The following is a 20407-nucleotide window of genomic DNA, read 5'->3' as shown; positions in this document are numbered from 1 at the left end:
GCACTTAAAAATATGATCTGCCCTCAATTTAGCTTCAGATATTTTTTTTTTTCCTGCTGGAAAGCTTGCAACAAGCTGCCTGAAATGTACGCAGGCCACGTGTTTATCACACAGGTGTTTGTTGTCCAGAGCTAAAAGACCCTGATTTATCACAGAAAACAACCCAATATACAACACAACAACCTCCCAGATGGTGAGTGTACTCTACTCTGTATTTTTCTCCTTCTCTCTCATACACGTGGTTAATCTCAAACATTTGTGGTCTGACTTTTAGATTATTTGCTGCTAACCAGCAGGGAAAAGGAAGTTCCTCTCAGCCACACAATACTGGGCTTCCCAGCTCTCCTCTTTCAACTCAGCATGGAAAAACCAGAATAGACAGGCATGAGAAATGCAGGACCGAAGCAGCATGCATGCAAGCCCCTGAGAACTGGACAAAGCCCCTCCCCAGGTCTCTGGGGGGCTGGCAGCTGCTCACCTCCTGCTTGGTAGGAAACATCCACCTCCGGAGGGGACTGCACTCAGTCCCAACCGGAGAGGGTACGGCGCTGTGACACTCGGAGCAGGTGAGCAGGAAGATACCACCTTTCTGATTCCTGACTCACTTCAAGGATTGAGTAACCCACAGAGAGGGTGCTGCTCTTCACCTGATCTTGCTGCAGCTCCAGGTCCAGTTTCCAAATGAGGGACAAATCAGTGGCCGAATCAGGAATACAGAAAACTCAGCTAAAAATGCCTGAACTTGGAGTTCACTCAGCTTGTCTCCCTTGTTGTTTCAACATGATAGTTGGGCACTGGTTATAGCACTACAGTGTAATTTGCGTAGAAACCGACGAGGTAAAAACAGGACCTCATTGCTCCTTCTTCAGACACGCATTTTGGCAGACACCCTTGAGCTGCCCTGGCCTTCGTAGGCATCATTTGTTTCTTTGTGAAAGGAAGCTGGCTACTCTACCATACTCACAGAATTATATCGTCCTAATCTCCACCCTTACACCCAGAAACCCACCCCATGCCTATCAAAGAACAAGAAAAGATGCCGGGAAGGTATTTAAACACGCTTTTTTTTTTTTTTTTTTTTTTTTTTTTTGTCCAACCCTTCTCCGCTCCGCCTGAAGGGGCCCAGGGTTAAAGAGGCAGACTCTCCAGGCCGCATCTGCCTGCGGGCGAAGCGCTCCGCTCGCTGAATCACGCGGCGCCCGACCCCTTCCTCAGCCGGGGTGACACAGCCACACGGATCCCCCACTCGAGGCCATTTTCCACAGACGACACCCCGAGCGCACACTAACGCGCCTTTTAACAGATCCCACCGTGGCATTTACTTTCTTGGAGAGGGTGAAGGGGAAAATAAAAACCAAACGACCCCCTTTGGCGTTTTCTCGCTTCAGGAAACCCGCTTTCCCTGGGAACCACGGTGCCAGCCGCCTGCCCTCCCCGGGTACCACAGCTCCCAGCCCTCACCCGCACTGCCCAGCTTTGGGGGCCGGGGGCTCACAAAGGGCTCACGACGGGCTCCCCCGGCCTTCTCCCCGTCCCCTCGCTCGCTCCCCGCTCTCTTACCCCGCCGGAGGAGTCCCCCGAGGCTGCCAGGGCCCGGCCGGGGCCACGCCGCCGCCGTACGTGGCACAGGGAGCGGCGGGGCCGGCGGCAGGGAGGGAGGGACGGGGGGGGGGGGGGTGGCGCTGCCGGGCCTGCGCACGGCGCCCGCATGCGCGCTGCGGGCAGGGCCTGTGAGGGGAGGGGCTGCGGGCTCGTGTGCGGGGCCCCGGGAGGGGTCGCGATGGGAAAAATAACCTCGGTTTTGGGTTTCGGGGTTATAAAAGCAAGGCTTACGAACCCCAGCTTTCCTGGGGATATGAAAAAGGTCGTGGGAGTTTGATTGCGTAGCCTTTCTCGGGGTTTAGGGGAGGGTAGGACAAGTCTAGCTGGTGAGGGGCAGGCTGTGCTCACACAAACCCGAGGAGAGGTGAAAAAAGCTGTGCGCGACGCGTGGTGTTAATTCGGAGTTACCGACCTTCGGAGGGAGCAGTTCGGGGGGGGTTTTAAAAACTTGGCAAACACATAGAAACAACTTTGCTGTTTTCAAAGCCAAAACAGCATATCCTATCTTCGCTTCTAAAAACATAGGAAAGACCTGGAAAACAGGGCTTTTCCATCCCGTATGGGCACAAATACTGCCTGTCTTTTTTTTTTATACCTTTGTACAGATGATTCAGTCCTTGTCCAAAGCATTTCTTTATCAAACTAACATTTACAATGCCTTACAAGAAGAAACCTCCTGAATGTAAAGCACACGTATCACAGCGAATGCCAAAGTCCGCTATGTTATTAATATCGATATGTTCCACGTGTATAGATAAGAGTTGAACTATTGGTCCCGTAACAGTTAAGCATATAACCCTGGGTGAGGGAAAAAATAATAAATAAATAAATATGTATATTTTTCGATATTCTTTGATCATTAAAATATTTGCTGTTAGGTCTGACATGCGTAGTGCTGGTTATAACAGAGTAACATCTGTAGTTAAATAGGGGATGCTTAATTTGATTAGTTAAAAGTCAACACTTTGCCAATTCAGTGTTACAAATTCTGTTCATTTTTTGTTTGGAGGAAGAAAAACACTGTAAACTAGAAAATACTCTTTTAGGGAGCCAGCCTCGCAGTGTCTAGCTGCTTTTTAAAACATGATCACATATCATCCTTCCTAAACCACACTGTAATTTCTAAAATGCTCTTTTTTTCAATAAAATTAAAGGAATTGACAAAGGCAGGTTGTACATCTGTTTTACAAATAAATGATGGATACTGCATAGGAACATACACAACCTGTCCAAAAAAAAAAAAAAAAAAAAAAAAAAAAAAAAAAAAAAGATTATGAATTACCTTTCTTAGATAAATTTTACTGACCTTCTTTGCCTTCCTGAAGCAGTGGTGACGAACTTCCGCTTTTTATCTGATAGGACCACTCTCTTTGGAGGCTTATTAGTGCCAGAAAATATTTTTTTTCCTCATAGAGACAGCACACATTTCTAAGATACAGAGAAGTTTTCATGACTTCTGAAGCACTTCTATCAAGACATTCACAAAGTCTCATTTACCATGTCAGTTGTACTCGGGGACACTGTCCCTAAACATTCAGTCATCACATTTGATCATGCCCGCAGGCCTTATTTAGAGCAGCTTGGAAGTTTCCAAATGGGTTGTGTAAAATTCAACATGGTATTCTTATTTTATTAAAACCACTGATGGCAAAGCATGTGAGTGTATTTATTCATAGCATGGAATAAAGAAATAATGTTTTTTAAAGTTGCCTGTCTAAATTTCTTGGGCTTTTTTTCTCACACAGGAGAGAATGAGGTGAGTCAGTACCGTTATTCCCATTTGTTAGAGAAGAGCCCGTAGAGCTTTGCTCAAGTCCCAAAGTGAGAAGAGCTTGCTCCTCTTCCAAACTCTCCATAAAGCCAAGCAACAGAGAGGCAGCGAGATGGGCACAGCCAAAAGCCAGCACAGAGCAGGATGGTAACCGAAGCACTTTGGCCTCCCAAAGTGAACAGTCATCCTGACAGGCTAAAGCTGGGGGTGATGTGAATAGGACCTATGTTATATAGTCATAAAGAATTTCTTTTCCAGCCTGGTTCTTCAAGTGTTTAACATCTCTTTCTTCATGTTGTCATATAAAAGCAGAATATTTTGTCTGTCATTTCATCTGAAGAAGTTTAATTTGGGAAATTAAAAACAAACAAACAAACAAACATAAAAACATTATAAGACACATTTTATTCTGTGAAGACAGTCACAAAGCCAACATTTTATGGAGGTAGTACATACAGTTTGTGGCCAGAACTGGTACGAACTGTGCAGCTGATTTACCTTTTGGTTTCCTATTAAATTAAAATTGTTCTTACAAAAGGGAGAGGAGGGCTACATGGCATAAGCTAAGTAAACTTGTTCAACAGGCCTGAGAAATGAGAAGGGCATAAACAGAGCAACTTCTGTACTGTATAAGTGGCATCAAGAGGATCTAGTGCTGCATTGACACTTAACAATCACACACATGTGGTCCTGCTTTTGACTCCTGCTGTTCTTGTCTGAAGATCTATGCCAAGCCACCTGCGGTTGGAATAGTCTGTCTGTCATTCAACGTACCAGTGAGATCTACATAAAGCAAACTATGAACAAATACGGGTTTATATTTCATGTATTTACAGGTTTCTAATAGCAATCAGATAAGGTGGAAAAGGAAATATTTTCTGTCTCAAATGATCTGAAAGTTTCCCGGAAATCTTTCACAGGCTGTAATTTTGCAACACGGTAAATTTGTGAATGCAGGTAGATTGATATCTCTGGCATCTTCCAAGCAGGACTCATTTTAGAAATTTTTTTCTTGAAGATTGGTGATCTGAAAGTGTACAGAATACAAATCTGAATTCCCTGTAGAGTAAACAAAAGCATGGTGTTAATGTTTTACTGATAAAACCAGAAGAGATTAGTCAATATTATTTGACCTGAAAAAGTAACTACACAATAGTTTTCTGTAACCACAAACAATGACATTAATGCCTTGGAATACAAGAACTACTTTCATTGGGAAAATTATTCTACATAACTATGAAATTGTGGCAATAGTTGCCTCATTTGCACAATGTAATGCTCAGAAAGGTGTTAATGCCTTCTGCTGGACAGAATGAACTAGGACCTGCCTGGGTATGCCTTATGCACTGAACGTGGCTGGTGTGCCCTATCAGCACTTTCAGCAGACACACACGGAGGGAAAACAGGACTTCAGAATTTCTGTATCAGTTCTAAATTCTCGCTTAAAGCATTTCAGGAGGGAGAAGGAAAACAGGATGATGCTTTTAAACAGAGAGAGCTGTGGTCTAGCTCTGTTCATGATTTCAGTTTTAAATCGCTAAATCCATTAGTAGTGATAATCACTTCAGGACTTTTTGCAGGGAGAGTTTGCAAATCTGATCCCCACTGGAGTACAGGGTCTCCGTTTTCATTAAATTGAGCTGACAGTAAACAGCTTAAGATTTGGGGATGAGGAAATTGTCATGTATGTCGAATTAGCCATTTCGCAGAAAATACTCAGTGATGTAACAAGGAAGTATCCACTACTCCATGTACTTCATAGTTCATATACCTTATAATAATATAAAGCCGAGAATCCACCAGGGCCATGTTACTTATGGGGGAAAGCAAGGCAGGTCCTTTCCTGTAGGCTTCCATCCAGAATCACTGTGAAAGTTCTCAAGCCATAAAGCTCTAATTACTTCCCAGGGATTCTCTCCCAGGAGATAAAGAAGATTTTCCTGATGTTCACTCTTGCACCACAGTGTGGTGCAAGAGAAGCCAGTCAGGATGGTCTTTTCAGTAGTGACCTTGAAATAAAGTCCTGCACTGATTTGTATGATGGGAAATGTTTTATGAGTGACAGACCAGAAGGATAACACCCTTTTCTGACCAAAAATTCTGAATCTCCACAACTGCTTTCCAAAAACTTAGCCACTATGCCACCATTCATTTGACAAATGAATCAGACATCTTTTTTTCCATTATCTGAGTTATTAGTCTCCGAATTGCTAGATATTTTACCTGTGTAGCATTCAAAATGCAAAACACATAGCTGAAAACAAGACTAGTTTCCTCCTGATTTATTAGCATGAAGTAGCCTGTTGTCCAGGTGATTCCAAGCACTACAGCTACAGAGATAGTGCCGGTGATCTTTCCCATGAATGAATCCTTCTTATTCCTAGAAGTGAAAAAAAAAAAAAAAAAGAGTCAGACAGAAAGAACGAAAGAACAAACGAATGAACAAAAGAAAGAAAAAAAGAAAGAAAAAGAAAAAGAAAGAAAGAAAGAAAGAAAGAAAGAAAGAAAGAAAGAAAGAAAGAAAGAAAGAAAGAAAGAGAGAAAGAAAGAGAGAAAGAAAGAGAGAAAGAAAGAGAAAGAAAGAGAGAAAGAAAGAGAAAGAAAGAGAGAAAGAAAGAGAAAGAGAGAAAGAGAGAAAGAGAGAAAGAGAGAAAGAGAGAAAGAGAGAAAGAGAGAAAGAGAGAAAGAGAGAAAGAGAGAAAGAGAGAAAGAGAAAATAAAGGCTTATCTGAATAATCTCTGCATGGATGTATCTTTCTTTAACAAAAACATGAGGTTTACTAAGGCAACAGGATACATTAAAAATTAATATGCTAGTTACTATAAACCTTTTAGGATGTTTACAGTTTTGATCCAAATAGTCTCAATTTTCAGTACAAGAATAAGCTGCCATTGAAGTTTGGATATCCAATTTCTCTCAAGCCTTAGAGGAATCAGAGAGAAGGTATTTTGGTTTGCTCCAACCATGAAAATTGTACATAAAGGGAATAAAGTGAAAAGTTTTGTTGAACAAGTCAGTACTTTGGGATAATAAAAATTAAAGCAATTCTTTGTTAAGTAATACAATGTACACAGCAAAGTCTGTGATGCCTAGCCTGTGACAATACACAGTGTTGATTTAAAACTGCGCAGGGAAATCTGTTTCAATGCTGATTAAATCCCACATAATCTTTATTGAACTCGAGTAACACTGCAACCAAAAAATAAAAAAGTGTTGGTGGCTGGGGGGAAGCCTGTAATGTGTTCATTGCTATGCAGAGGAACATATTGTGACCCATTACAACCATGGAATTCATTCTCTGACAGCTTTAAATGCACATTGCTTTAAAGCAAAAGATTTTCTCAGAAATCAAAATTTGTGGCAAGAAAGCCTGAGCTCCTAACAAGAGATCAAGGAATACATCTTCTGAAAGATCTGAGAAGTTCTGTGCCATCTCACCTTGTCAAATCCTTGTTCTCCTTCCATATCACACAGACAACAATCTTGATGAAGATGATAATGTTAAACAGGAGTATCAGTGCTACTGGTAAAAGGAACGACCACAACATGGGCTTTTTTGTGCTGAAATTCTGATCTTGATCCAGGGCTGCAAGCCAGCAACTTTTCGTAAAAAGAGAGGCCATTTCAAAAGATTTGTTAGACACATTATTCAGAATACCAAAACAAAACAAAACAGTACACCTCTTTTTCATCCCAAAAGACCTCAGTTAGGGCTTTCCAGCCCTAACCTCTCTCTGAATGGCAACCAGTCCTGGATAACCAAGGCCTTTCAATCATGCCTTTCTTTTCTCTGGGGAGTTCAAAGTGATTTATCAAACAAACTGCATAGGGAAATATTATAAGTTGGAATATATCTAACCCTATAGCTAACCAAATATGTATCTGGCCACCATATACAACTTGATCTCTAGGGTACATATTATAATAAAGCTAAAGAGTTAAAAGGAAAATCTTATGGACAAAAGTTGAAAAAACAGTGACAACTTCAGGAAGATGGGATTACCCTGTAAAATATTTATCTTTTGTTGTTGTTGTTGTTTTTCACTGACAAATAATCTCAAGCTAGAAGTCAACACTCCCTTCATGAGTATCACGAGATCTCCACCATGTGGAAGGGCATTTATGTTTGCATATCCAAAAGTTCTGCATCATTCACTGTCACCAGGGTACACTGTAAGCCTACAGCCTGCTTTGGTGTGCTGGCACACAAATGTAAGTGCAGACACCAAACACATAGGGCAATTATGGATATAGTTATGTTGGCCAGAAAGATTTCAAATAAATGTGAGGACTAAACTTAGGCACTGAAATGCAATTATGAACTTAAGTGAAAGTCCTGAATTTTAGTTAGTCTAAGAGCATCTACAACTCCCATTTAATGCCACAGGAGATCTTGCAGTAGCATTCAGGGCAGATATGGATATAGTACCCTAAGTCCTTAGTGAGGAAAAACTGCAATTCCTTATAGTGAATTTTTAGCTTGAGTGAAGAGTTTTGTTTTCTTTTTAGTACAGGTACTTATATATATACAATAATATACCATATAAATCTAGAATAGTATTAATAATAAGCCATCACACAAGGCATGCAATAGCAAGTATTGTAATAATACACAAACTTACAATTCTTCCTGTCGGTAGTTTAAAGCATTTCCTCCTCTATAAGTAGCTCCAAGTGTTACTGCAACTACTACAGCAGGGATTCCTAATCAATAGGAGAGACATGAGCAATTTATTGTTCAGTTGTATAGGTGAACCCTAACTCCATTCCACATAAATAGCTTCTTGCTCTTGTGTAGTTATGTCCTTGACCCCTTTGCTTCATTTCCTGTTTTCCCTGTGTCCTAACTACCTGTCAGAAGAGTTTAAGTAGCACATTTCATGGGAAGGAGCCTCCCACGCTGGTTTTTGTCTGGGAAATAAACATGCTGCTCTCTCCCTCCTTCAGCTCTACTATAAATCTTCCTGATTGCTGTGCTCTCAAAATCTGACAGGCAGTGAGTCAGAATCATGCTCTTTTAGACATGCAGTCACAGGACAGTGAAGAATCTAATGCTGTGCTATCATGCTAATATATGTGGAGAGCAATGACTTATAGCCAAGCAGCTTTCACTGAACATTTTCTGAACTGCACGTGCAGTCCACCTTCTAGAAGTTTTATAAGAATTACCTCTGCTTCCATCCAAATGCAACACGCAACTATAAGACAATCTGAATCTAAAGCTGCTTTCTAGATGCCATCAAAAACACATACCACACTAGCAGAATACACAATGTGGGAAAGGCAGGTATTCCTGTATACAGTATCAGAACAGTTTCTTGAAGGAGGCTGAGATTTTTACTATACCTAGTGGGCATCTGGCTGCATTCTTCAGTCCTCCAAATAGTCCCCTTTCAAGCTGCAGTGTTGTTGCTAATTGCAATAGTTTTTTAAGGATGCGCTCTTTGCTTATTAATAAATATTCTATAACAATTTATGTAAGTCAGTCCTTGCTTTAGGACGCACGCAGGGCTCTAGCTGAGGTCATGAGGAACCTCAGAGATATCTAAATGAAGAACTTGACTCCATATATACAACCACTGTATCTGAAAAAATAATAATAATAATCCTGTAGCTGACAGAAAAAAAAACTGTTTAGTGCCTTGATTACTGTGAAAATTTCTCCTGCATGCACTAGATATATGTTGCGGAGCTGGTGAACAAGCTCTCTGTTTCAATGCCATATCAGGACAGTGAAAACAAGCTCAATTTATACCAGTAGTGTAAGGTGTAACAGGATATTACTCATTAAACCATGTTGCCTAAACCAGAGAGACATTGATTCTTAGTTGCTCGCTACTGATCTGCTATCTTCATACCTCTCCCCGAATGCACTATGTACTGGTACTGTGGTAAGAGTTGCTACATATATGACTTTAAATCTTACCCCATCCAATTACTGACATGGTTACAATGAAGTTTCCAGGAAGGGGCTTCATGGCTCTAAGCAGCAGTAAGTACAACTGTGCACAATTTAGTGCTGTCCACATAAATGTTGCCAACAAAAAATAGTGCAGTAGGACAGACACAGCTGTACACCAGGAGTCTTCAGGAGGATCTACCACATCAGATTTGGGCAAGGTGTTATTGGTGGTATAGTAAGTGCTGTATTGCTGTTCGTATCCACTGGTATTGCTGCTGTGATTCCTGGAATTTCGGTTTTCAATTCCAGAGATGAAGATGATGTTAAAAGTTAGCATTGAGGAACAGAGACTCACTAACATCCACGTTACAGATGACTTCCGAGTTTTCCTATTGGTAGGAATACATTTAGGAGAAAAAGATAAAGCAAAACAAGAAAAAATATAAAATACTTCTTTGTTCCTGTTGATGTCAAAAGCAAGCTAGAGTGTGCAGTCTTTAATACATATTTATAGAGAAAGCAATAACTTGTTTGCAGAATTTTACACTGTAGTTACTCTCGGACACCTTTCCAAATTCTTCAATTTCATCTGATTTCAACTAGAATGGAGAAGACCCAGCAGCTTCTAGGACTGGACTCTTTCCAAAAGAATTTGGGATGCATTTAATTTTTGTCACTCTGCTCTTTTAGAACCATTTTCTTCGGTGTTAAGAACATAAGACAAGTATTTCTATGCACTCTTCAAGGTACTAGAGAATAATAAAACTCCACTTCCAAATACTGTCTTGTAAATGCATTTAAAAGGTAAAGTCTGGAAGCTGCAAAAATACTAAAATACATTGACCTTGATGGAATTACTCCAAATGTACATTAGTGCAAGAGAGATGAGATAGCTCTTAATCTACAATAGCTACAGCTCTGTTGGCATGACTTTGCTCCTTGTTCAAGGCAGAATCACATGACACCATTAATCCCAGGCATGTCCATCTAGGAAGTGTGCTGCGATTGTATTTCAATGAAGTCATTCGCAATAAAACAGTAACACAAGCAGTGTACATAACCAGTGTTACTATACATTCATGATGCTTTGAAATCAGCTGTTTACTACAGCCTTTTTATAAACAGAAGTCTATAATATAGAAACGCTCAAATAGGCAACAGAAAGCAAAGAAACATTTAAATAGGATAGCAAGAAGAAAACTGAGGAGTAATACATATGCTTTTACATGAACACTAAAAGCCTGAGAGAAAAGAGAGTGAACTGATATGATTAGCCTTGAACGAAGGCACCAGTGTAACAGGCATATTGGTAACTGGCTAGAAGAAAGACAATTCATTAGACATTGTAATACCAGGGCACAGGGCACACAAGAAAGTATAAAGTAGGTCATATTGGTAATGGAAGACTATTATACATTTAGTAAGTATTAAGTGAACACAGTGAACTGAACACCTCAACGTGTAGCATGGGTCAGTGTAGCAACAATACAGGTCAGGGCCTGTATTGTCAAATGCCTGACCAAGGTGGTCACACAGACATCAGTGAGGTTGGGGGGATGTAGAAGAAAAACAGTAACAGCAGAGCACCATTAACACATGGAGAATGGGCAAATGTGTTCCTGGGACATAACCCAGAGATCAGATTTTTAGACCTAATCATGGGAGCCCGTGGTAAAAGGATCAATCCTTGATTTGGTCCTCGGTAGCACATAGTGCTTGCTTTATTATCATAGCTGGTGAGCTGCCCTGTATTGTCACCCACAGGATACCTAGACAGAACATTCCCGTTGGAAAGTCAGAAAACAAAACATTCACCACAGGAATATTCAACTTGAAAAAGGTGATGTCATAACTTCATACTCATATACATCGCATAACTTCACTAATCAGTAAGACTCATTTCCCAAGCTACACAACACAATTAGATTGTTTTTTAATACTATCTGCTGATCAATAAAATTGAAATATGCTCCAGACTGGCTGCTGTCTCTGTTTCCCCTCAAACTATATGCAGAGCAAAATACTGGAACTTGGTACAAAACACAGTTTCACATCTTCTCTCTTACCTAGTGAGTATTTGAAATAAAATGGTAATGACCAGACCAGCAATGGACAATCCAACACCAATGTATGAGATATACTCCAAAGGCTTTGCATATTTATAATTGATCCGAAAAGCCTAGAAAAAAAAAAAATCAAACCAATTATAAGAAGAGATGATTTCCTTCCTAAAATTTGTGTTTCTATTTACACATGGAAATTAAAATGTTTTGTAAAGCTATGACTGTTGCTAGCCACTGACAAGATTTTCAGATCATACAAAATTATTCCAGACAACAAAGCAAGAGAAGCTTGTGCAGAACTGCAAAAGGAGACTTAACAATGGCAATCAAATATTCAGCAAAGTAGCAGATTAAATTATTCCTAAAGAAATACAAGACTGAAAAGGCTGAAAAGAGTTGCTTTAACTTTTCATACTGATGTGCATTTCTGAATTTTGACCTTCTGGTGATGAAGTCTAAGGTAGATGTTGTGAGGAATTCCAAATCAAAACCAGTCTTTGTTTGAATAGTGTCAATAAAGCAGCACACAAAATGTAAATGTAGTCAGAGAAACAAAAAATACCATTAACTTTGCACAAATGGATGGGAATCTTCTCTTAGAATACAGTCATTTTATGCAATAAGGGCATGCATAACACAAAGGGAAATACAGAAACAAGTAAATACTACAAATATAAAAATGCTATTCTGTGAAAACGGAGTAAAAAGAGACTCTGAAATCTTAGCACTCCAGAAGTCAATGACCATGATGTTAGCCATGGAGTGTTTTATTTAGAGAATCTGGCAGAATAATGCATGGCAGAGACAGTCATTCCTAAATAGTAATGTAAGTATAAGAGGGCAATATATAAAACTAAATGAGAATAGGCTTAATATTTACAGAGAAATTGCTTTTTGTAAACATGTAAGCAAAGGAAGTAGCTAATTCTGAGTGCTTTGAGTTACTTGCCCAACACAAGTTAGTACCACAGCTAGCACAGATCCCAAGCTACTCTGTTGTTTGTGTCAGAGCACCTTAGGGTTCAGGCATACATTCATTTAACAACCAGCTGCAGCAATTCAGGTGCAGAGCTGCCACAGCAAGAGGGACGCCAGCGCCAGTGCAAAGTCAGGTGGGCTTAGCCCTCAGGCTTTTTGCTGGAGGAAGCCAGGATTTGCCCATACCTTTGGCCTTCCAGCAGCCCCGGGGAGCATCACATGTCCCAGTTAGCCAGTTCTGCCATGGATCAGAAACAAATAAGTGGGGAAATCTTCAACTGCTGTGCCTTCTAGCTCAGTGCCCTTCTAGCCAGGGCACTGCGCCCAAGCCCTTTTATTGGCATTCTGGTCTTGTAAGTCAGAGAAAATTGAAAACAAAACAAAAAAACCACCACCCATAACAAAAAGCACCACACCAGACTCTGCCCATTCACGGAAGAACAAAGACCTACCATGAGGACAGCAAAATGCGTAGTGTGGTTGCACTTGCATCTCAAGAATTGGCCTCTTTCTTTTGTACAGCCTACGGTGTTCCAGTCGTTCACAGAGTAGTCCCAAAAGACGCATGCATAATCATGCAGCTGAAATTTGGATGTGTTGTACTATGGATTGGGATTAAAAAGAGAAAAATGGGATAAAGAAACACAAAGAGATATGCACCAGCAAAAAGCATACTGACAAGTATCCTCTGACAGGGGAGCCAACAGCTACTAAGGGATTTCCAGTAAACTTATGAAGGCTATCAGTAACAGCTTAATTCAGCTTTTTGACCCTACTTTGTACGTTCTTTCTCAGTCAAGAGTGACAAAGAAATTACCCATTTCTATGAATTATTCAGGTAATTACAGTTCAAATACACATACATGAGACACTAAATAAATGCCAAAGGAATTCTGCATAGGCCAAACAACAGATTTCAGATATTAGTAACATTAAATTACTGCCAGCTGATAAATGATGAATCCACAAAGTAAAAGGAAGTAAACAATGATAAATTCTGTGTACCATCCCCTTCCCTCCTACACTATGGCTTTGCTCACACAGAAATATGTCAGACTGCATGCAGTATTTTTCAAATAATATACTTCTGCAGGTTACTGCACTTAGAATAAGAAATGAGAACTTTGAAGTGCAAATAAATATTAATAGCAATCTTGTTCACAGTCTTGGTAGTTCATTACAAATGAGGAATAAGGGTAGAAGTAAGAAAAAAAATAGTTTTCCATTATTATTGTATTTTTAAGTGCTTGTTTCCCAAAGCACTTAACTGTATAGATCTATGGTGGTGATTACCAGTCTATCATACTCGTGCTCAAGCCTAAAACTTTTTGCCATGTGAGTTAAATATTGTAAGAAGCCAAGTGTTTTTGTTTTTGGAGTAAGCCTGCTAAAAAATTAATAAATATTATGTAAACGTTGCTAATTGAGCAAATCAGCTCTCACATAGGGCATTTCCTGCAGTAATATCTGGAATCATTTCTTGGGGGGGGGGGGGGGGAAGGGGGGAGGGGAGAGAGAATAAAAAACCCACAAACACTCTCAACTGCTTATTGCCAGAAGTGGTATGCTAAAGACAAACAACAAAACAAAACAAAACAATAACACACCACCCTCTACTTTCTATCTCTTTCCCTGAGTATTGAAGAGGTAGTAGGACAAGGAGAGCCTCTGGTCAAACTGAACGTGGGATTTCTTCTCTGGGTAAAGAACTGGCTGGAGGGCCGTGCCCAGCGCATAGTGGTTAATGGAGTTAAGTGTAGTGGTGGCCCCCAGGGGTCAGTACCGGGGCCTATCTTGTTTAATATGCTTACTGATGACCTGGATGAGGGGATTGAGTGTGTACCCTCAGTAAATTTGCAGATGACACCAAGCTGGGGAGGTAATGCCGATCTGCCTGAGGGTACAGTGGCCCTTCAGAGGGATCTGGATAGGCTTGGCTGCTGAGCTGAGGCGAATTGGATAAGGTTTAATAAGGCCAAGTGCTGGGTCCTGCGCTTTGGCCACAATAATCCCATGCAACGCTATAGGCTTGGGGCAGAGTGACTAGAAGACTGTGAAGAGGAAAAGGACCTGGGAGTGTTGATTGTTGCTCAGCTGAACATGAGCTGGCAGTGTGCCCGGGTGGCCAAAAGGCCAATGGCATCCTGGCCTGTATTAGAAACAGTACAGCCAGCAGGCGCAGGGAGGAAATTTAGATTAGATATCAGGAAAAACTATTTCTCTCAAAGAGTGGTCAGGTGCTGGAATGGCTTGCCCAGGGAGGTGGTGGAGTCACCATCCCTCATGATGTTCAAGAAGCGTCTGGACCAGGTGCTACGAGATACAATTTAGTAGCATAGTGGGTAGTAATGGTGATAGGAGGACAGTTGGACTAGATGATCTTGTAGGTCCATTCCAAACTCGTGTTTCTATGGTTCTATAATTCTATGATTTCTCACAGAAACTTACCTTGGGATTGAAGGCTATTTCAACACCATTGGCTGTTCCACCATCAATGGTACCAGAGACAACTTGTTTAGAAAAATTATTGTGACTTCTATAAGTCTGTGACTGGAAGAGTTTGTTGTTTTGATAAAGGACAAAGCCAGCTCTTCTATTATTTGATGAACCTTCGCTAGGCAAACAGAAAAGTAGGTACAGATATCAGAGAAACTGGTGCCTTGGAAGAAGCCTATTTTATACTGCTTCACACATCCAGTATTTACAGCATATTTTTGTTTAGATATTTATTTAGAATCCCTTTAAAATGTAGAGAAGAATTTATTTTTCCTCATGAATTTCAAAAGATTGATCTTCATTTTTTTGCTGGGGTGGAGTGTGAAATTTTAATAATAAAATAATTATTTCCTTTCTCATAATGCCTTTTCTGAAGAAAAATGTTGGCAATGAGGGAAATAATATCCTAAATCCAGATACATACATTTACACCAAATGGCCAGGCTTTTAATAACACTAAATAAGAAATAGTAACAACAGAGACATTTACAGTTAATAGGAAGTTGGAGGATAAAAGAGATTGGCTGGACTTCTCCCTTCAGACCCAACTCTTGGACTATTTCTTTTGTTACACTCTTACACCAAATTAGAGAGATTTCTAAGTGATTTAAATCACTAGTCTTAATTGTTGCTAAAGTGAGGAAAAATAATGCTAGTTTATACAATTGACTTTAGTCTTGATTTTATACTTTTTGTTTTCTTCATGAGACTAATGTAATTTTATACCTACAAAATGTCATGTGTGCATTTAATACTGAAGATTATATATATATATATATATATATATATATATACACACTGTGCATTCAATCCAGCCCACTTGAAAGAAGTGTTATGATACACAGGCATTATGATAAAGACATTACATGATCACACTGGTTTTCCACAGGCCCATTGTCTGCAACAGTTTTAGTGCTTTTCCAGCCCTTATGAGAGGACTGGATTGTTCATTTCCCTGTGGACTGGTATACGAACAATGTTCAGCAATATGATGTTTAAATGCTTTGCAAACTTTATCTTCATTATACTCTTGTGCTATGATGTTTAATGTTATTGTCACTATACAGAGAGACTTTGGACATGTCTGATTTCTCATACCAAGACTGAAACTTCTACAGTTTTAGTATGTCATAGAAAAGCACATGATGAAAGTTCAGCTTCCTGGGGCTGTATTTGCAGCTGTGAATAATCAATCTTCTTGAAAATCATGCACAAGGGACAAAATTGGACATGTAGAAAACAAATGACATAATCAGCAGCCAGGTATTGTGTGCCTGGTAAGAAGTCCAGGAGTATAACCTACCTGGGAGTCTAGCTGCTAGGTTAAATTGGCATTAACCCTCACCACCACCACACAGGGTGAACTACCCAGCCACCACCTTCTGCATCAAAAGAAGCAAAGGAACTACACGCTTTTGGAATGTACATGTGTACATAAGGGACAGCTGGAAAAATCCCATGTGCCATTAAAAATGATCACAACACATAGATGTAAGAATACATCTGTCCTGTCTGACACTTGGCAGTAGTAGTAATTTTAGTTGAAATGGCAGATGTCTTTGGATTTGGGGAAAGATACATATGTACTAGCCTTTGATCTTGATATATAGAGAGGTATAGTCAAAGATTCATTACATTCTGAATTTTTAAAAAACAAAAAAGTGAAAAGTACCAAAACAGGAAAAGCTTTCTGATCATTACATGCACACATGTATTAATCTATAAATAAGATCATCCAGCTCATATGAGATGTGCATTTTTGTTCCACAATATGGTACCAACATGCATATCAAAAAACATGTTATTATAATACTTATAAAAACATATTTTTTTATATTGGTTCAGGTGTGGGTTTTTTTGTTTGTTTGTTTGTTTTTCCAAAGCAGATTTTTAGAGAATATTCATTCAGAATTTCCCCTGGCTCAGTTTTCAGTAAGAGAAAGAACTTACTGTTACTTGTAATATTGAGCAGTATCTGAACTTCAGTACTGAGTTCATCACTAAGCCCAGTGGCATCTTCCTGTATTTCTAGTTTTGTTGTCTGAAAATTTCCCAGTGTTTCATCTGCAAAAATTAACAGTGGGTACATTAGAATTTAGGGCACACACCTGCTTTTGCTGGTCAATCCAACAACACACCCAGCCTTACCTCTCTGTGCCAAAAACAGAATCGCAGAGGAGTTCAATATCAGTGGGACAGACTGGACTGCAATGTTGGTCTGAGTGACGTTGCTCATCAAAGAAAATTCTTCAATTGTCTTCGTGAGGCTGCATTGGAATAACAAGTGGGAAAAAACTTAACACTAGTTGTTACACACAGCTATAGGTTCAGTTTCTGAGCTTCCTCTCTGATTTGGTTCTCTGGTACATGAGTGAAGAATCTACACATTATCTCCAGCAGCAGGGGAGATTCTGCTACTTCTGGAGTCAACAGAAATTTTATTTTCTAACATCAGGAGAAGCAGGATTTAGCCATACACGCCGCTGGGAGTGGGCAACATAAAATCTAGCATGCTGTCAAATTACAACAGCTTGTTAGGTTGGTCAGAAATTTCTTGTAACAAATGCAGGAAGCAGCTCCCTCATGTTGATAGCTTCCCCTTTCTACATGCTGGGAATTGTAATAATACTTCTCAGACTTCTGTGAAATGCAATAAAAAACCTGGAAGTGTTTTTAAAGTGCCAGCATCCCAGCTTGCAGGTAAGTCCCTCCACCTGTAAACCCCTCCCTGTTTACAAACAGTATTGTGCTAATTAAACAATTTGCCCATTCTGTTTAAACCAATTGATCAAATCAGAATTTAAATCCAGAAGGATAATTCCCTGCCCTCATACTTTATACAAAGCATAAAAACTCAGCCAAAATTGGTTATGTAAGTATCAATTTACTGAATCAAATTGCACTTCAGAGTTGAACACTAAAATGCTGATGCATTCATAAACAACTTTTATTCTAAAACACAAAGGAAAATGCTGTTGATTAGATTTAATAAGTAGGGCAAAAGCTGAGGTTACCTTGATGTAACATTGACAAGATCATTGCTGAATTCTGTTTCCTTGGCATCCAAGAGCTGACTCACTGTAGTCACTACTGTTTTAGATGCCTGAGACAATCAGAAAAAAAAGGCAATGTTCAAAGACAAATGAAATAAATCATCCCTTGTTCAATAGACATTACTTGAAAGTACATACAGTGGAGTAAACAAAATATAGGATATCATTTGGGAGAATATAAGCTTTGAGCCAAGGGTTCATAAATACTACACTTCTATTAATTTAGACAGTAAAGATTAAATGACAAAGTTAAACATGAAATGATGCTCCTATTAGAATTCCAGATCAGGCCCAGTTTACAGAGCTGATAAGAAACAAATTTCCATTCTGGGAATTGAAGCAACAGTGATTCCACAAGTATTCACTCAGGGCCACCTAAATAACTCAGCATATTTCTAAATCTGCTGGTGGAGAGGGGACAGAATCCATATCCCAAATATTAAACCATAAATATCTTAAATATCTTATTTCAGTCTTAATAAAGCTCACTTGAGGGTCATCTGAAATGTTTGGCTTTTTCAGAATCTGCACTGAGATATTCACGGCAGCAGAAATGTTCTGTGTGGTCAGTTGGTCAGGCACGGCGGTAAGGATTTGAGTGGTCTTTGCAATTTCTAGAACAGCGCTGGAGTCTGCAGTTTCCACCTATTAGGAAAATGCCATTCAACAGAAAGAATTTAAGAAAAGGAAAAAAAATCACCATTTTTATAACATTCTTACATAAAATCATACAGGTTGCCAAAGAAGAATCTGACCACATCTTCACTCCTTCATAGCAGGTTTGTGTCAACAGCAGCAATAAGACCTTCTGGAGCTTCTGAGGTTACAAAATTCTGTAAACCTTTAAATATTCCTCAAATAACCAGAAACTTATATATATATATGTATATATGTATATATATATATGTATTGAAAAAACATTACAGGAACTTTAGGAATGTCATCTAGAATAATAGTGCTTCTCAGAACAGCATTCATAAACTGCACTGAGAACATTATCCTCACTTCAGTACATTGTAGATTGTCAAATCAGAATAAATAGAAAAAGAGAAAGAGAAGAATCAGTGCTGGAAGTACTAATGAGAATTCTTAGGAGCTCTGATTGGATCCAATTTGAATCAGTGAACACTTAAAGTGTAGGGCGTAAATATCTATAACATTTTAGGCATACAAACACACACATAAAAAAATAAGGTGTTATCTGTATGTTATACGAAGGTATAGCTAGCTGACAATATGACTACAAGGCATGGAAAACCTGTTTATCATCATCAGAATTTTCTTCATATGTTATGGACACTAGCTAAACAGTGCATTGAGTCATCCATTTTCTAATTCATTAAGCCATCCAAATCAAGTTTAATTAAATCATGAAACCTTTAAGTGTTTTTAAAGCTCAGAGTGGTAGGAAATATAGGGAATGTGTTGCACAGGAAGGAAGGAAGGAATTTTGCATTTATAATTAATTACTGGAGATTTATTATTTTATTTGAAAGCATCTGCATCATGTACACTGTGAATGTCTATTTTCACTATTCTTACTTCTGACTTGTATCATCATCTCGTGTTCAAAGTAAATATTTGTGTTTACAGTAATAAAAATCCTTTTAAACATGGCCTATCCATGTCTTCGGACTCCTAGCATACACCTTCAGATCCTGAGCTGCCTGAAGTTCACTAGGTGGCAGTACAACACCAAAAATCGTAAGAAAACCCCAAATTACTGATGGCTGCAAGCTAACTTTATGTTGCAACCAAATGCAGACCTGCCTCTTACTAGCATTATAAATAACAGCTAGTAGTATTATATATTATTACAGAGAAGATTTGACATTTGAAACATTTGATAAAAGTTACATACTGTGAAAATATAATCTTGATCTCAAGGATTAAGAATTCAAGCAACAATATGAAGGATTGACTCAGAGGGGCCTTATCTGTATTTTTTCCTTTTTTTTTTTTTTTTTTTTTTTTTAATTGACACTAGCAATGAAGAACAGAAGAGTAAAAGCAGAAAGCAGAGCTGTGGCTGTCTGTAACGTGTAATCATGTTCAGTGCTCCATGTTTTTGAGTATGACCAGACCTAAGCCTTAAGGCAAGACTAGTGGTATATGTGTTTTGTTGTTGTGGTTGTTGTTTTTTTGTTTGTTTGTTTTTTAATCAGGAAGAGTTTGTCATTCATACAAGAAATTTTGACTTTGAATTTTTGAGAGACAGAAGTGTTTAGGCTTTGCTCTTAATATTTTCTAACATGTCAGTGTTAGTACCACTGTGTTCCCTCTTCCCTCTTCTTCAAATCCCATCCCTTTTCTCAGCAGTTCAGTATCCTGTGTCAGCATTGCCTCCACTCTCAGGTGTTTGCTGTGAAGTGGGAACCTGAGTCATAAACTTCCAGGCTAGCTAGGTAATATTAGGTGGGATATTATGTTCAGGCAAAATCAAGCAAAATAAAATAATCAGCATTATAAAAAAATCCATTTGCAAAGCAGGCACATGCCAAGCATTCCTCTGAAAAAAAAAAAAAAAAAAAAAAAAAAAAA

The 20407-nt window shown here is 39.2% G+C and overlaps 2 protein-coding genes and 1 long non-coding RNA gene across 5 annotated transcripts in view; 1 reads left to right on the top strand and 2 right to left on the bottom strand.

Moving 5' to 3' along the window:
* The window catches only part of TFG (trafficking from ER to golgi regulator), a 20101-nt gene extending 18376 nt beyond the window's left edge, over positions 1-1725 (bottom strand). For both annotated transcript variants that reach the window (XM_035315005.1, XM_035315006.1), the window contains exon 1: positions 1561-1725. The gene's annotated coding sequence lies outside the window, so the exon portion shown is untranslated. The remainder of the gene's footprint in view (positions 1-1560) is intronic.
* The window catches only part of LOC118160358, a 12417-nt gene extending 2644 nt beyond the window's left edge, over positions 1-9773 (top strand). Inside the window, exons 2-3 of the long non-coding RNA XR_004747433.1 lie at positions 2023-2028; positions 9762-9773. This is a non-coding gene — a long non-coding RNA (uncharacterized LOC118160358). The remainder of the gene's footprint in view (positions 1-2022; positions 2029-9761) is intronic.
* ADGRG7 (adhesion G protein-coupled receptor G7) overlaps positions 3201-20407 on the bottom strand; it is a 26530-nt gene continuing 9323 nt past the window's right edge. For both annotated transcript variants that reach the window (XM_035315004.1, XM_035315003.1), the window contains 12 exons: positions 18356-18511; positions 17828-17916; positions 16962-17080; positions 16764-16877; positions 14766-14926; positions 12770-12919; positions 11343-11455; positions 9301-9665; positions 7997-8078; positions 6813-6974; positions 5597-5753; positions 3201-4432 (listed from right to left, as the gene is read on the bottom strand). In XM_035315004.1, coding sequence (XP_035170895.1) covers positions 4214-4432; positions 5597-5753; positions 6813-6974; positions 7997-8078; positions 9301-9665; positions 11343-11455; positions 12770-12919; positions 14766-14926; positions 16764-16877; positions 16962-17080; positions 17828-17916; positions 18356-18511 — 1887 coding nt within the window. In that variant the 3' untranslated portion in view covers positions 3201-4213. The remainder of the gene's footprint in view (positions 4433-5596; positions 5754-6812; positions 6975-7996; positions 8079-9300; positions 9666-11342; positions 11456-12769; positions 12920-14765; positions 14927-16763; positions 16878-16961; positions 17081-17827; positions 17917-18355; positions 18512-20407) is intronic.

The sequence above is a fragment of the Oxyura jamaicensis genome, chromosome 1 (genome assembly GCF_011077185.1).
Source record: "Oxyura jamaicensis isolate SHBP4307 breed ruddy duck chromosome 1, BPBGC_Ojam_1.0, whole genome shotgun sequence".
Taxonomy (NCBI): Eukaryota; Metazoa; Chordata; class Aves; order Anseriformes; family Anatidae; genus Oxyura; species Oxyura jamaicensis.
Note: the sequence above shows the minus strand (reverse complement) of the source record. Positions and strands in the feature narration are given on the sequence as shown.